The sequence below is a fragment of the Sceloporus occidentalis genome, unplaced genomic scaffold, assembly GCF_023333645.1.
Source record: "Sceloporus occidentalis isolate IW3139 unplaced genomic scaffold, rSceOcc1.0.p SCAF_52, whole genome shotgun sequence".
NCBI lineage: Eukaryota > Metazoa > Chordata > Lepidosauria > Squamata > Phrynosomatidae > Sceloporus > Sceloporus occidentalis.
In genome coordinates, this window is record NW_028317032.1 from 2,821,641 (window position 1) to 2,838,603 (window position 16,963).

Below are 16,963 nucleotides of genomic sequence, written 5' to 3' on the forward strand. Positions count from 1 at the left end.
TTGGGGTGTCTAGTTTTCAAAAATATATGACTTGATGGGGTAAATTGCGTTGGCCGGCTTCAAAGATACCCGAAATGGCACATGGGGGAAGAATTACCAGATTTGGAAAAAATGGTTTTGAAATAGCAAAACTCTACCTGTACTTAATGCTCCATAACGTGCAGAAAAAAGCAAAAAAACATAAAAACATTGGGTATTTCTAAAAAATTTTTTAAATACAGTACCTCCATTCAACCTGCAGGAGGAGCTTGAGAGTTCTCAAGAGGGTCTGGATAGACCCTCTGTGAACTCAGATCTATTGTTGATGCCATCCTGTGAATGACGGCACCGTCATTTACAGGATGGCACTTGTGGTTGCTCCTCGGAGCAATCACAAGGTGATTGGGGTAGGGGGGTAGTGTTACTGACGTGCCTTGATATCGAGGCATGTCAGCAACACAGTTTATGCTTAGGAAGCGATTCCGATCGCTTCCTAAGCTGTTCTAGCCAGGCGCCGCCGCGATCTTTGATGATCGGTGCGGCAGCGGCCATTTTTCTTCCGGGGAGGGCTTTCCTCCCCGGATCCACGGTCAGCCTCACTTGTGAGGCTTCCGTGGATGCTGCAAAGCCGCGATGCAGCTATTTAACGGCAGCCCGTACATGTACGGGCATTGTCGTTATCTTGTTGCACGGCAACCCCGTACATGTTGTCAGATATTTTATGATAGAAAACATGTATTCCACATATTCTGTATTTTACATGAACACAAAATGGAGTCAGATCCATTTTATTTTATTTAATTATGTAGTGATGATTTCTTTTTGTCCTTGTTCCCTCTATAATTGAGAACAAAGGAGTATTCATGTATAATGATGTTTCAGTGTATATATGATACAATTAATGTTATCTTCCATGAGAAAGTTAAGGAGTAGACGCTGCATATCTTTAGAAATGTAACTTGGAATGGGGGATACATGGTAAGACTACCAAGGCCTGAGTTACTATCTAGGAAGTAACACCTGGCGATTAGGGTGACCAAGGATAAATTCCAAACACATATGTAATGGTTTTAAATTAATTCTTAGACCAGAGCGTCTCTCACAGGTAAATTAAGAAATTACAACGGTGTAAATATGAGTAGAAATCCTAATTTTAATGGGTAAAACCCACCGTTATGATTGGAAAATTCCAATCAAGAGGTGGAGGCTATGATAATAAGCTCTGTTTTTAAGCTTATGTCTTGGATTAAAAAAAAAAGAAAAAGAAAAAGGAAAAGGACGGACTGATTCACCAAATTTACCCCAGAGTATTGGAATCTAAAGATCCTGGCACCATATTTCACTCTTGGAGTTACTTTGAGTTCTAACCTATATAACTTTTAGAAAGTTATATTCTTTCCCACTTAATTTCTTGCCAATGAACCTGGATTAACTTCTACAAGGACCAGTTGGACAACAGCAACAAGTGGTGGTAAATATAATTGTTTTATTATTCTGAATAGAGATGAATTGTGTCTTCTTCATATAGAATTCCCTGTTTCTGGGAAATGGTATATTGCATTATTGTATATGACGGCTTGTGAGACTGCAGCTTATAACCCGTGGTAATAACAATAATGAAAAGGTATTTTTACCTGTAGATGAAGTTTGACATCATTTGCATCTATTAGGAACTTCACTAATACTCGTAGACATTATTAAATTACTTTTTAATTTGTCATATTAGTTAAACTAATATAAGAGAGATAGTGATATCTTTATTACTGCCCTGATTATTATCAATTTTGGGTTGCTGAGTGGACTGGAAATTAATTGTGTGTTAGACTCATATAGTACTAATTCATATTGATAACTATCGATAATATATTGTATTTGAATTGATTCATTTTTGACATGTTTTAAGAACTTTGTGTTTTATATTATGCACTGTGTGACCCATATATAGATTTTATAAATTGTATTTACAATAAATATTTTTTGATTGATTATTTTGGTGATATATATCTGATTTGAATTATAATTTTCGGTGATCTGAAAGAATTTAGGATCGGAGATAAAATATAGGGTATCTCCTTAAATTCATATTGTGGATGTGGTACTACAATATTTGGTAGCGTCGTTATTTTGTGTGTGTGACAAAATATTGGTTTTGCCTATTTTGTCTCATTAATATCCCTAACAATGTACGTGAATTGTCGTTAAGGGGTTAAAACTTGCCTAGGCCTGGGCAGCACCACCCTCCTCTGCTGCTGTCCCTACTGTTGAGCGCAGGGATATGACACCAGATCTTAATTCTTGGCCTTTTAAGCATGCATGGCATAGTCATCCATAGCTTTAATGGACCTGTTGGGGACATCAGTGGTTGCGCATTGAGCAGACCTGCCGCCCTATTCCTCGACTACCTAGGCAAGAATATGTCACTGCCTGTATGGCTTCCTATTGTGTAACATAGTTTTTTTCTGCCAGAATCTCCCTCATACTTTCTGTTATGGATAAAGTAGAAATATCACCACACACCTTATGCTCTTCCCTTCAAAATGGCCTCAGGCTAAGTGCTTGAAGTGGCGCTTTGAGGATTTTAACCTCTAGCTCCATCAATACTCAAGGATCTAGGCTTTCCTGTCCAGCTTTGATTTTATTGACTCCTGTGCTCTTATCTCTTTCAGTGAGCCATATGTTTTCACTTCACATAACATAGACGTTGATTGCTTTTTTGTCCCTTAAATCCCCTGCAGTTTTATCTGATGTAGATGATTTAATAAGGATTAGCTTTTAAATTGCTTCCCTAAACTTTGACAAACACATATTTTTCCTGTATTTTTGGACGTTTAGCAAAAGAAAAACTACATGAAGGCAGTACCCCTATTTACTACCCCCCCTTCTTTCACATTTGTACAGTTGTGCCCCCCCCCCCAGTGCTGCCATTACAAATGAAGAACCAGGCCAGTCCCAGGTTGAGTGGTGCGCGAAAGCAAGACGATCCTTGTATTTAATGGTGCAGAACTCTTATGAACTCCTCTAAGTTGACGTCATGCATTTGTTACAGGGGACACTAAGACATAATATCACAAAGCCATGGTATGTAATGAAATTTTGAAGTATCAGTAGCTGTTTGAAGTCAACATCAAATTGCCAACTGGGTAGGTCATTTGTGTGGGTCATATTTTGGACCATTCACAAGTCTTTTTATCAGGTCCCGCAATATCTATTGTCTTGCCTGATGAAGGTTCTTTGTCCAATGATGTGTTACATTGTTATTCTACATTCTGTATCACCCAGTGTCCGTCATTATGAAAGCCTTGACTGTACAGCCAGGGCCACCATCAGATATTATGGGGTCCCTTACAGAACAAATGGTCTCCTCCCCCAACCACCACCAGAATTTTCTCTTTTACTCTTCTTTTTTGGTGGCAAAGATGGCAAAGCACTCTACCTTATCAGGACCATCTTTAATATTAATGGGATCCAGGGTAAGCATCTATAGTTGGGCCTCTCATCTTACTAAGTTGCTGAAAACAAACAGAAAGCAGGTAAAATTGCAGTAATTTCCTCCGCTGATAGATATCCGGATTATGCAGAAAACCCAAAGGTGCGGTAAAACACAGAAGAGCGTAAAAACGTTACCATCCTGACAGCCAGAAGCCAGCTGGTTTAGAGTTCAGCAGCAGGGTAACTGAATCCTCGTTTATCAACCACTAATGAAATGGCTGAACCTCGGCCAGAGGGTTCCTGCAGACGTAAAACTTATAGGGAGAGTAAAAGCCTGTATATCACAGAAAACATATACAGCTATTATTCATAGGAGCGTTTGCAAGCTGTATCACAGAGTATAAACTGGTATCCCTCATCCAAAATCATCCGAAAGACAGAATTCTTTTACTCACAACTGAGGGGGGACAGGAGAGACGTGTCTGATCTCTCCTGTATTCAGTAGATCCTTTCCCCACCTCCTTTCAGGCTTCCCCCAGCTGTTGCTCCGTTCTTCAGGGTTCTCCCCGCGGTCCCAGAGCTCTTCTGGTCCGTTGTTCAGCTTTCCCCAGAGCGCTTCTGTCTCTTTTTTCGGGACTGGAATCTTAGAAATCCTGGACAATGGACCGGAATCGCTCTGGGACCGCGAGGAGAAGCCTGAAGAGCGGAGCAGACAAAGGAGAGAGGACAGATCTGTTATCTGTAATTATCCATTATCCGATATAACTCTGATCCCAAACATTTCGGATAAGGGACACTCAACCTGTACTTCAAGTAACAAAATAGTTTTATCTTCTGGATACTGGATATGTATGGAATCTAGACGAGCTTTAGCACTTATTTACCTTTCTATCTCCAAGAGAAATTTCATAAAGGGAACATCTTGCAGATATTAAGTAGAAACTATGGCATCAAAATTAATTTGTTATCGCAACAAAGGATGAGTTCCAGAGGACCAAACCATTCCATATAATTTGCACCGAGAGACTGGAAGGCACATACTTTTGGCTCAGGTCCCTTCCTAGTGCTCTTTTTTGATGTCTGAGGGTTAAGTATATTGTATACCAGCGTCTTACTCAGAGGGTGGTAGATACGTGGGACAGCTCCCAGCAGAAGTGGTGCAAGTTTTGACTATGACCTGCATTAAAAAAATAATTAAAGAAATGGGCCTGCCTGTTCCTCATGTACATGAGCAAAGTATTCAAATTTATTATTGGGGGAAACATGTGATCCTTCCTAAAAGGTCTAGAGATTAGGCATGGACGTTTCTTACAGGTTACGGCTTCGCATTCGCTGCCATTTTCACAAGTCTTTATAGTATTTGTAACTACCTGGAGGGGGGCGCTGCTCTCTAATGCCCTGAAACACAGAAACATAGAAGTGGGCTTTAGATAAGAACCATTTGGCTCATCCAGTCGCCCATTTTTCCCCATTGTGAAGACATAAACCCTTTACCACTTCTGCTGGGAGGCTGTTCCGTTTACCAGCCTCTTGGTAAAATAAAATCTCCTTACAGTTTTCTGTTGCTGTGACTCACAGCTCACACTTTATAATCCTAAATTACTGTTTGTAATAACATAAATTCATTTTTTTGATAATAGATGATCTACCTTTATGTTTAAAAAAAAAAAATGTACTTGGGGGCATGTACAAAATTATGAAATACCAGAAAATTTTCCATGTTTTGTTTATTTGACTTGATAAATGTGAACAGTTTATGAAACATTCCATTTGGCACATTATTTTCCATGAATTATTGCAGGTTTGGAATGTGTGAAATGTCTTTTATTTTTACACTAAAGGGATTCAATACGTCTCCCGAGCAAACGGTTTCTAGGTTTTCAATACTTCCTGTGCCACAGTTTATTTTTCTGGACTATAATTCTCATCTCGTCCAGGCATGGGCTGACTAGCATGATGGGAGTTGTAGCCCGGATAAGCCAGAGTGCTACATATTGCCTTGTTTTCTACGTTTATTGCCAAAGTCTCATGCAAAATATTGCACACCCATTTGGGAATCAGAGAGTTAATATTTCCCGATATCTTGACTGCCCAGAATGTTTTTCTTGAACCACCTGTGTTTACGCAGGGTTATACTTAAATTCTGGTCTGTATGTACTCACAACCCCCCTGGCATAATGCATAAGTTTTACGTAGGACTCCATCAACAAAAAAGAAAAAAGGTCTGTCAGGAACTCAAGTCAACCAAGTCAACCAAAATCTATCTCTCATTTTTGCAGTGTAATTTATGTAAATGCGAGGAGATCCTGAAAGACGGTTCTGACAGACTGGGTATTTATGAGAAAAACATTAAGTTTTTAGTTAACTAATAATTGAAAGCATATTCACTAAACCTGGAGTCTACGACTGACAGTTGAAGATACACAGTGCTCCTCAGGGGCTGGTCCTATTTTATACATAGTGAAAACGAGGAATTGAAACACTCCAGAACAATCCTGCAGACTCCTCTAGTAGTAAATATTCTTTTTTTATCTTAACAGACCATGACATGTGGTGAATCCTGCCTAACTATTTACCCTGCCTTCTATTCATTGAGCTGTCGCTGCCAGAACAATCTTTCACTAGCAGGCAGAAGACATTAGAGGCCCTCCCTCTTGTCCTACTTTTTGCAAACATGAAACAAGTAACAGACTATATAGATTTTTTTGAGACTATATATATTTTTTTTTAAAGAATGGATGTATAGAAAACCATGGGAACAGCCATTTTGACTTCCTGTTCTCAGGTTTTTCATGATGAGCGTAACTTATCATAAACAGGTTATTCCTTCTATGTTACTGCTCCACCAGTCCCTTACACGTTCAGCCAAATCTATTTCATAAACCGGAAAAAAAAAAACCAATACCTATGGTTAGTTTTAAGAAATGAAGAATATGAAAAGCTGCGGAGCTGACAGTACTCCACGTCAAGGTGCTCCCAGTGAGTCAAAGGTTGGTAGACCTTGGTGAGGGGACATATGGTCCAGCAGCTCCATAGTCTGTTTTCCTCATGATTCTTTAGATGAAAGTTCAAGATTTAAGTATATCCCTGCCATACGTAGACACAAATGATTCCAAACAACTCAGATCCGAACGTTTACCACGTTGACCCAACTGGGTGGTCAGACAGTTTAAGGCAATATCACTATTTGCCTCAACGCCTGCATTATATCTCGGTCCCATCCCTACAGATAAGCTCCACATTGTATTAAGAATGAGTTTATTCCAGAATCGAGGTTTCCAGCTCCATATTCATTCTGCATTTTGCTCATTTACAGCTAATAATACAGTCCTCGTTATCTCAGAAGGCTTCATGTTTCTAGCATATCGTTCTAGGTTACCAGATTTTACCTACATAAATCGCTGATAATTAAAAAAAAAAAACTACTGTACATTTCTTGCACAACTTGTGGCCTCTTCTCTTCTACTTTGTCGATGAATGCTATGTTTTTACATGATATCGGAAAATGGTACTAGTTCCACCACTACGCTGAGATGTTCCATGTTTTGAAGATACAGCAGAAGGAAGCGGTCAAAGGTTTGAGAAGGAGTAGCAGCCCAGGGGGTTTTTGGGGATTTTTTGGCCTCCGGGTGGACCAAAGAGATGTATTTATAGAGCGTCAGCAGATTCAACAATCATATCACAGATCAAGGGGAGGATAGACTGATGTCACCCCCATATTTCAGGGGTTCTCTACGTCTGCCTTTAGGAGTTTTGGGTGGGAAAGGCTGTAAGCATCTCCTTGCCATGCCATGCAAACATACCCAGCCTCCTCAAGAGCATTTCTTTCCAAAAAAAGTATTATTATTTTCAAACATTAGCATTCAATTAAATGGAGTACCTTTCAATAAGCAGGACCACTCATAATGGTCCTTAAACATGCATTGGCTCTGCATTCATACGTTTAGCTTAACGATATTTACGTCCCATGCATTATATACTAAACCGCCACAGGTTCTGCTTTGACCAGCAGATGCCGAGATGGCACCTGAAGTCCTTTTAGCAGCGCTATACATTCTTATCATAAACTATTCCACGGAAAAAGAACCCTTGTGCGCACCGCGGTCACCCCTAGATTAGGCAACACAGTGTAGGTATGGGTGGGAAAGAGTCAAATGTTATAAATTATTTATTAGGGGGCGAATGGTGAAACCTCTTTTCAAAATTCAAGCAGAAATCAATAATACAGTTCCAATAAAACAAATACTGTTTTTACACCCAACACCAAAAGAAACAAGTGATTACCTGTATATATATATATTGCATAATAATGTATGTACCTATATGCATATATAAATATATATATACTTATATATACGCATCGACATATTTTTTCTATGTGTGCAAATATACAAATCCTGTCTTAGCATAATACAACATATATATATAATTCTTATTAAATATGTATAGCTTTATGTGTATATATTTTTATATATATATATATATATATATATATATATATATATATATATATATATATATATATATATATATATACATTTTTTATATGCGAAGACAGGGAGAAGAATCTATGGATAGCTTGATTTGTGTTATGATTTCCAGGAGGGTCTTTGTAGGTTTTGGATTTCTCATTGTACAGCGCTACGGAATTTGATGGCGCTATATAAAACAATAAATAATAATAATTATTATTATTTCTCGGACATGGTTCTTCTTTCCATGCCGGAAGGGTCTTCAATGAGGTAAGAATTAAGGCAAACCTAACAGGCATGCAAATGAGTTACATTTATATTCACTGACATCACAAGCACGTGTGTGTGTGCGTGGGCCGAGACGTGAGCCGAGGGACGGGGACCTCTCCGCCTGCCCCGTCTAACTATACAGCGGGTGGGATGAGCAGGAAGAACAGTGTTACGACCACGAACCGTATAGGAGACACAGAGCTAGCATCAGTAGGACAATAAATAATATCTTCATTAAGCGGTACATTACTGATGCACAGGCTTCCAGAAATAGGACTTTATGAAATCACATTGCAAACTTCACATTGTGGCAGTCATTTTTTTATATATATATATATTATATACTTTTAAAATTCTTTAGCAAATGACATTCTCATGCACACAAGTGTTTCAAACACAAGAAGCAAGTCCATTTATAGGTAGTCCAAGCGAAATTTTTTTTTTTTGTTGTTTTTTTTTGTCGTCATTTTTTTTGTTTTCGTTTTTTTAATTTAGTCGTGGAAATAGCTGCAAACTGAATGGAACATTAAGATTTCGGTGCAGTCCTGAACGTTTCCAGATGAGCTCATTTCTGAATGTCACACTGCAGCAGTAATACAATGGAAGGGTCGCTCTTTGCGGCTTCTTTGAATTCGTCCAGCGTGATTTGGTCGTCTTTGTTCTTATCCATCTTGCTAAATATCTTGTCTACCCTCTGCTCGGGCGTGAGGCCGTCCTCGTTCATTTTCATCATTATGACGGTGCCCACCATTTTATAAATAGCCTTGGGAAGACAAAAAAAAACAGAGATCAATGAATATATATTCCGTTGTGTATTACTATGATGTGTAGGGTTGTTTTGGGAGTTTTGACAAACTGGGCTAATTGGCTCTGTCAACATCTGATTTTGTTGCGTTGGGCCAGAATGATGAAGCTATGATGTCATACATCCTCAGTCCACATTTGGCATCGATCTTATTTGTCTATATCTGCTTGGAAACATGGTATCCCAGGGAATGATCCTCCCCTTGGATGCCTTTATTTAAAGATCTTGGGCCACTGCCTGAAATCTTTTTGTGTATTTTGCTTGCAATTCCATGTACATCCACCAGGACATCTAGAGCAACAAGGATTTACATGATGCTCCTTGTATCTGTTTTATATACATTCTTTTTCTGAACAGTGAGCATTGGACATGTCTGGTTTTGTGTTTTGGGATGTTTTACTACTAGGCTCCATGGCAGGACTTGGCTCATTGTTAATTTCCCCTGGTTGATAATACACCTAAACACCTAAACACACACAACATATGAAATGACGTTAGTCACCATTTATATCATGCCTAGATCCTTTCCGTGCCCCATTTTTGGGGTTCCATTGCAGCATCTTACTGTTGCTTTAGAACTGAATAGTGCACAACAAGTGCTGCCCACCAGATGTATTCTTTGCTTCTCTATTGCTGGGCCACTTGACTAGACGTGCCCCTTGGGCGTAATGGTGCCAGCCCTTCTCTGCCCACAGTGTTCTCATCTGGATTCTAGATTCTCTGGTCACCGTTTTGGCATACACTTGGGATACTTCGCTACTTAACTACATTCCTGTCTCTCATCTCCACACATATTCCTCTCCTCATCAACGATTATTAACTCTCCATTACACTCCCAATTATCATTGAAATTGTGAAAACGCTTACAGAAAAAAAACAAAAAACTTTATGGATGAAATTGATACTGGAACAATCTCACAGCTCACACAAAGCTCTCTAGAAGCATTTCAACAGAAAGACGCACATCAAACACACATGAAAGCCAGCAGTCAAGTCTGCAACATGGATTTAAGGATTGCTATTAAACTCTTAGCGCTGCCGTGCCGGGCTCACTGCCAGAAAGGCATCAACTGCAGCGAATTTAATCTAGAGGCTGCCTCCTCCTGATACTTGCAATCAAAGTTATTCACGCCATTTCATAAAACGCATTGTGTTATTTTGATGACACATTCAATCTCATATTTTGTGGGTTAGGAAACATTCGGCACCCTGGCTACTGCCTCTCGTACCCCCCCCCACACACACACACACCAGTATGGTCAACAAGCCAAGGGCTGGCGACGATCTATACAGTTATTAAAATATTAAAAGAAGTAAAACTGTAACTTTAGAATAGGACAAATAATAATATGTGCATAAAAGGATTTACTCGCTAAACTGGGAATTTAATTCACCAGCTTCATTATGCATGCAAGTGGGGGAAGTCCCGCCATGTTTCTCCTGCAAGAAGTCTCGGATCGATCCTTCATAAGCATACTGGTGCCACCTGCTTTAGTGGATAAATAATAATGTAGTGAAGGTTATAGGCTCAGATGATAAATTTAGGGATATGATGAATAATGAGTTTTAGTGCATCTCCAGATCAATGTTTGCCTATTTATATAGTGGGGATCATGAATAATAAGAAATTCTGGTGTAAAGTTGAAAATGTTGAGCGATCACCATAATAACTATTGGAATGTCCTGTCTAATCGTTCCATTGTTACCAGAAATTATTAAACAGATTCCAACAATTATGCCAAGAAATGATATGTGAATGAAAAAGTGCTCCACAAAAAGTGATGCATCTCTTGTATAAATAGTTGACAATATTTTTTGCTCTAAAAAAGTAAAAAAACATGTTCTGGCCAAATACTGCGGAGCTGGGACCATGAAAATCGGAATAGCCAATTTACAATTACAATTCACTACAATCCCTAATTTACCAAAACTTTGCAAGTAAACCATTTACCTGAAAATGAATGCGTTATATGGTCTCATTTTAAATTTTATATAGAAAAACTATTACTAAGAAGGCACTAAAGATCATACTGGATGTTTTCTGTGAACCAAGATGTTTTCCTTACAAAGGTATTCCCCTTAAAGGAAATCCTAATTTGAGATTGCGAGGCACTGATAGACTATGCATTCATTTAGAGACTACGGGAGGCAGATCTGCCCTGAGGAACTTGGAGAGCATCAAACTGGGTCATGCTAAATACCTTATTCATGATTTAGTTGATCTACAAAAACCCAGCAAGAAACAATGCACTGAAACTTGTTGAAGTGAAAATGATTTTGCATAAATTACTTAAATATTATATACAGGAATGGTTTTATTCTGACAGAGGGGTTATCCAACCTGTAGAGCCTATTATAGTAATTCTTATTTAAGAGAATCTATGCTGGCATAGGCTTTTGGGTGGCAGGTAGGGGAAGGAGGTGGTGGAGCCCCTGTCCCTCTATACCTGGGGCAAACTGCCCTATTGAGTGATCAGCCCCCCCCCCCATGGGGCTTAGTTGAATGGAGAGATTACTCCTCAGAGGTCGGTATTTTGTCGGCTCTCTTTCTGCACAAAGAGGACGTGTGTGGCACGAGGAAGAATTTATTTTGGATGATTTAGAACACGGGACATCCGGTTATTAATATCTATTGCGCTATTTGCACATGGATTTTGTGTACAGCTACAGCTGTAAATCCCCAATATCTGTGTGTTAGCTCTTTAGCTGTGATACCATTGGTGTTTCTCTTTGGAATATCTTTCTTCCTTGGCGTTGTGTTAACACCTGAATGCTCCAGACCAGCAAACTGCTAAAACTTCAGCTTTTATAGAGGTGGTCAAACTTGCTGATAATCAATTAATAAAGCACATCTTACTAGCAGCACCTGTCTTTGAAAACAGTAAGGGTGTACTTAGTTTTTCACACATGGCTTCTCCATGTGAAAGCGCCCACCGCCACGTGAATCCAGTCTAACCACATGAATGATGCATTTACTGCAGCACGGTGTGACAAAGACAATCTTTCTAAATAGCACCTGAAGGGCAGCAGTTGTCATCTGGCATTATTTAGGATTACTTTTTGTCACATTTAACTCCTCTTAATTACTATACATTAATTTTGCATGGAAATATATTCACATGCTTGTAATTTTCCTAAAACTATGCTTACAAAATGTGGAACGCTAAGTAACGCTCCATCCCTCAATAATGGGGCAGTCGTATTGTGTTCCGAGAGCAAAGGTCAAAATGTTGGCACGTCCGCATACATGATGATAAATAAATATATAATTAATTCAAGTGGCAGTCGCACCAACATCAGTAGACACCAGTCTTGGGCCCATAGACATGGTGTCTTCCTCCACTACATGGTCTGCAGGGGTCTGTGTAACACATCTAAGGAGAACCCATTAAACAAAAACAACATAGAATTTGACAGAACATAAGAACCATTCCATCCATGTAGTTTGCTTATTTCACCTGATGTAAAAGTTAAAGGCTAGCAAGGCATGATGGGCTTTTGAGTTTAATAACAGCTGAAAGTCTGTAGGTTTCATGGTGTTGAACGGTTCGCCCTAAGCTCACAAACGTCATTTAAATCCACTTAGTGCTTAAGGAAATCCATGAATAATTTCCATTAGTACGATTTTATGTTGGCAGATTTCATGGACATGATGTTTAATTACGTATGGTGTTTGGCAATTTTCCTCACGCTATATTCTTTTTCTTATTACAAGAAGACAACAAACATGTGTAGAACGGATAAAGAAATCAGGTCCAATTAAAACTAGGCCATATCTGCTTTAGTGGCTTGGGTGGGACCTCTAAAACAAGGGCTGAACTGGGGATTTGGACCAGTCCTGACACTTTAAGGCCAACAGCCAATAAATGCTGCATGTTCTGCCACATGCTGGATACACAAAGATTGTCTGATTGTAACCAGCCTATTGGTCTGCCAGATGGCCGGTTTTATGCATCCAACTTTGTGCCACCTGTTTGGAGAAGTCCTGTTCCAGCAGGGCACAAAGCAAGGTATACATAGAGATGGTTTGATATTTGGTGTGGAGGTACTCAAGTGTCTGCATAGAGCCCTGACCTCAACCCCATCACCGTTGTGATGAATTGGAAGGCCAGTTGGGAGCCAGGCCTTCTCGTTCAACATCAGTGCCTGACCTCACAAAGGCTCTTTTGGCTGAATGGGCACAAATTCCCACAGAAAAACATTTGTGGAAAGCCTTCCCAGAGGAGTGGAGACTGTTATTGGTGCAAAGTGTGTGTGTGTGTGGGGGGGGTATTCCCAAGGTATTGGAATGGGATGTCCAAGAAGCTCATATACAGTAGGTGTGATGGTCAGGTGTCCACATACTTTTTTATTTTTATTACGATGTTCAAAAGAATGTACAAAAGCAAATATAAAACATAGATCAACAAATATATATTTGCAGTACATATGACTCTTAACAATGGGTCAGATGCAGGAACAAATATACAGTCTGAGCAAACAAGCTAAACATGCATTCACGCTCACAAGCAATCTGTATGATTAGTATTTTCACAGTTATAAAAAGATAAAAAAATTAACTCACAGTGACTTTAGATATTTATACTATTTATGGTGCTTATAGAGTTTATGAAGTATTTGTGATCAACTTGTCTGTTTATTTCATCCCAGCTAGGTTACACCAGAGTTTTCCAGAGTCTAGCTAAGCAACGCATTGAACCCATGAGGATATTTTTAATTAGGTATTTAGAGGGTTTTTGTTTTTCAGTTGGGATAGATCCAAATGGAATAAGAATGATCGAATGGTAAGATTCACATCAAGCTTGCAAGTTAATCCCAATACTTCATTTATCTTATTTTCAGGGGTAGAATTTGTTTGACAATCCCACCAGATGTGCCAATTTCAGTAAAACAACGCCAGCATAATTCCGAAGTTTTGCCATGGGATTTTTATCGACTTTAGCTGGTACCATATATCACCTATGCAATGTTATAAGAAGGGATTCTTGTATGTTGATACAATAGACAGATTTACTTAATAAAACATATCAATTTGAGCAGGACTCTTCCGGAAATGATGTATTAATGTCATCCTCCCATCTAATCGCTGATCTCATTTTTCCTTTATTCTTGTGTGTGTTGAGAACTCTTCTGGCTCTAGCTAACGTCCTCTGATTGCAATCACTCTAGCGAAATGTATCTAATGGACTATCGTTCATCAGTTCTATAGTTGTTCTTAAATATGAGGATTTCTCCTAATTGAGAGATTCTTACTTTCTTGTAGTTGAGGAAACGATTTAAATAATAAAAAATCTCCAAAAAACTAGGTTTCAATATAAGCACCAAGCACATCAATGGGAGTTGAAGATCAATACAGCAATATGGGGTCTTTTAGAACCCCATACATAAGATATAAAAGGTTTTTGGAATAGATTTTCCTTGGAACTCTGAAGGGAATCATTTTAAATAGAGATTCGATTGTAGGCGACAATTAAGATCTAATTATGTTTATTCTTCCCAAGAAGTAGGAGATATGTAAATGTTTCCATTTTATAGTTAATTGTTTCAGATCTTGTAAAAAGAAACTATAATGCTACTTAACTAACTGATTCCATTCAAAGTTTAATTTTATGCCCAAGTAAAAGATTTCTTTATCTGACTTCATGAGCTTCTGATCTGCCAACAGGAGTCCTGTTTGGAGAATATAGGCTGCCAAGAGCTCCATAGAAAGAATATATAATAAATTGTCTTGTCCCGTTGTTTATCTCAAACCAAATCGGAATCTAGGCCACTGCCAGCTATTTTTGCTTGGGGAGATATAGGCTTAAGACTAGATCTTTAAATAATCCCACTAATATTACATTTGTGACCTTATCCTCAAGTTTCATTTTTTATTTTCGATTGAATCTCTCTAATTTGCTCCGTTAATAATAGAAAAGTTTTCTGTTTATTGCCTTTTCCCAGAATTGCTAGACCTATATAGAGGTCAGACAAGTATTTCCCTTCATTTTTTTTTTAATATTGGCTTCCGTTGTCTCTTACAAAACCTTTGCAAAATTAAGCTTCAGAAGACTTTATGTTTGAAACGTTGAAACTTGAACATGGCAACAGCCCACAAAAAGGAGGGTTCTTTTATCATATGCTAGTCTATGCAATTATGTTTTGCTTTGCGCTAGAGATGCATTGGAAAATAGCTGGCTCCGATTACAATTAGAAGTAATTCTTAAACTATCCGGTAGCCTCGAACGTTTAACGGACAAAAAAGCCAAGAGGTGGCTATATTATCCTCCGATAGGGATAAACTCATTGTAAAATGAATTGTAGAGATAAAATGTGGACATTCCTGGTAGTTGGCTGTAAGATATATTCTATGTTGTATACGTTGGCAAATATAGACGCTTCCTCAAAGTTTCTCGATGATACGATTAACGCCTTAATGACAAAGCCCGTACATGTACGGGCTCAAAAGGCATTATTTTCAATGGGTTTAAGGACCGCCCATTGTCCTTAAGGGGTTAAAAAAGGTATTCTCCTGATTTCAGGGGACATGAATTTGGTTGCTGACGATCAAATAGATTCAAAGTGGCCAAGGGATAAAAAAGCAAGATTCTAATACAAAACAAACTCTCCTACTCCCAAGAAGTAAAAAGAATAAACAGGCAGAAGAATTTTTGATGATAGATGATAGTTTGAAGTTTTAGTCTCTAATGGGACTTTAAGGTGTCCCTTCAAAGAGACAACCTAATTAAATTGGGAGCCAATATAAAAGAAATAAAAGACTTGTAAGACCTCAATATAGACCTAGCCATAGCAATTTTGGAAAAGGTCAATAAACAGAAAATGTCTATATTGTTAACGGAGCAAATTAAAGAGATTCAATCAAAATAAAAACACAACATGGGGCAAAAATGCAATATTAGCATTTCATCAGATGGAATTTTCATTATCATAACAAAAGGAAACTCCTTTCTGATAAAATTAAATTTCAACAAATTAGTAAATCCCAGTAAACTACTTTTACTCATTTTTATTTAAAAAAAGTCATTTGCGTCACCTACCTCTATGATCTCCAACATTTCCACTCGTGTAATTTTACCATCGCCATCCAAGTCGTACATATTGAAGGCCCAGTTAAGTTTCTGTTCAAAGCTTCCCCTTGAGGTAATAGACAGAGCGCAGATAAACTCTCTAAAATCAATTGTTCCGTCCCCGTTTTTATCAAAGGTTCTAAAGGCGTGCTGGGCAAACTTTGATGCATCTCCATACGGGAAGAACTGGAGAAAAAAAAATACAGAATTCAGTTTTAATAATATGTATAAAAGCCAAAGTACGTCAATGGAAATTTTTATAATTCCCATTAGTTATGAGTTTTGTGCCGAAAAATACAATTTTGGGAAGGACATTGATATCATATTATGGAAACAAATGAACTGATCTGGTAAACAGCATCTCCAAAAATTTGTATACGTTTTTTAAGATTTCTCTAATAAGCATTGATCCGCCAATTTCTCTGATCAAATGATATTGCTTCATTACAATATACATAATAGGACAACTAAAATGGGACATGGCTTACAGGATTCAATTATGAGCAAAGGCTAAAAAAAGTCTTACTGTCAATAGCTTGGCAGAATACAAGAGAGAAGGGATGTGGATAGGAAAATGTAAATACACAAAGGGTTAACAGGACAGAAGTATTAGAAAGGCTAAGACGAATGCAGACGTTTGATGGTAGTGTATAAAACTGAGTATCCTTAGGAGTGGTTGAGGTTAATACTAGAGGAACTCAAATAGGAAAGATTCTGGATCTCACGCATGTTTAAATTCCCTCATCACTTCTGCCGGAAAGCAGTTCCACTTATGGATCACCTTTTCAGCAAACTAAAAAAATCTTACAATACAGATGAGGCTAAGAAACAAATAACGTCAGAAAAAATGGGCAGGTAGGATTGGGTGAATGGCTCGGAAGTATTTTCTTCTTTCTCTATGAGAACAGCCAGCACTATAAATGAAGGAGGAATAAAAAACC

The 16,963-nt window shown here is 38.3% G+C and overlaps 1 protein-coding gene across 2 annotated transcripts in view; it reads right to left on the reverse strand.

The window, feature by feature from the left end:
* Positions 1 to 8,715: 8,715 nt before the first annotated feature.
* LOC149288340 (visinin-like protein 1) overlaps positions 8,716 to 16,963 on the reverse strand; it is a 47,788-nt gene continuing 39,540 nt past the window's right edge. The window contains exons 2-3 of one of the 2 annotated variants that reach the window (XM_089491830.1): positions 15,993 to 16,208; positions 8,716 to 8,913 (exon numbers count right to left, since the gene is read on the reverse strand). In XM_089491830.1, coding sequence (XP_089347956.1) covers positions 8,716 to 8,913; positions 15,993 to 16,208 — 414 coding nt within the window. The remainder of the gene's footprint in view (positions 8,914 to 15,992; positions 16,209 to 16,963) is intronic. The other variant, XM_089491831.1, reaches the window with a different exon arrangement.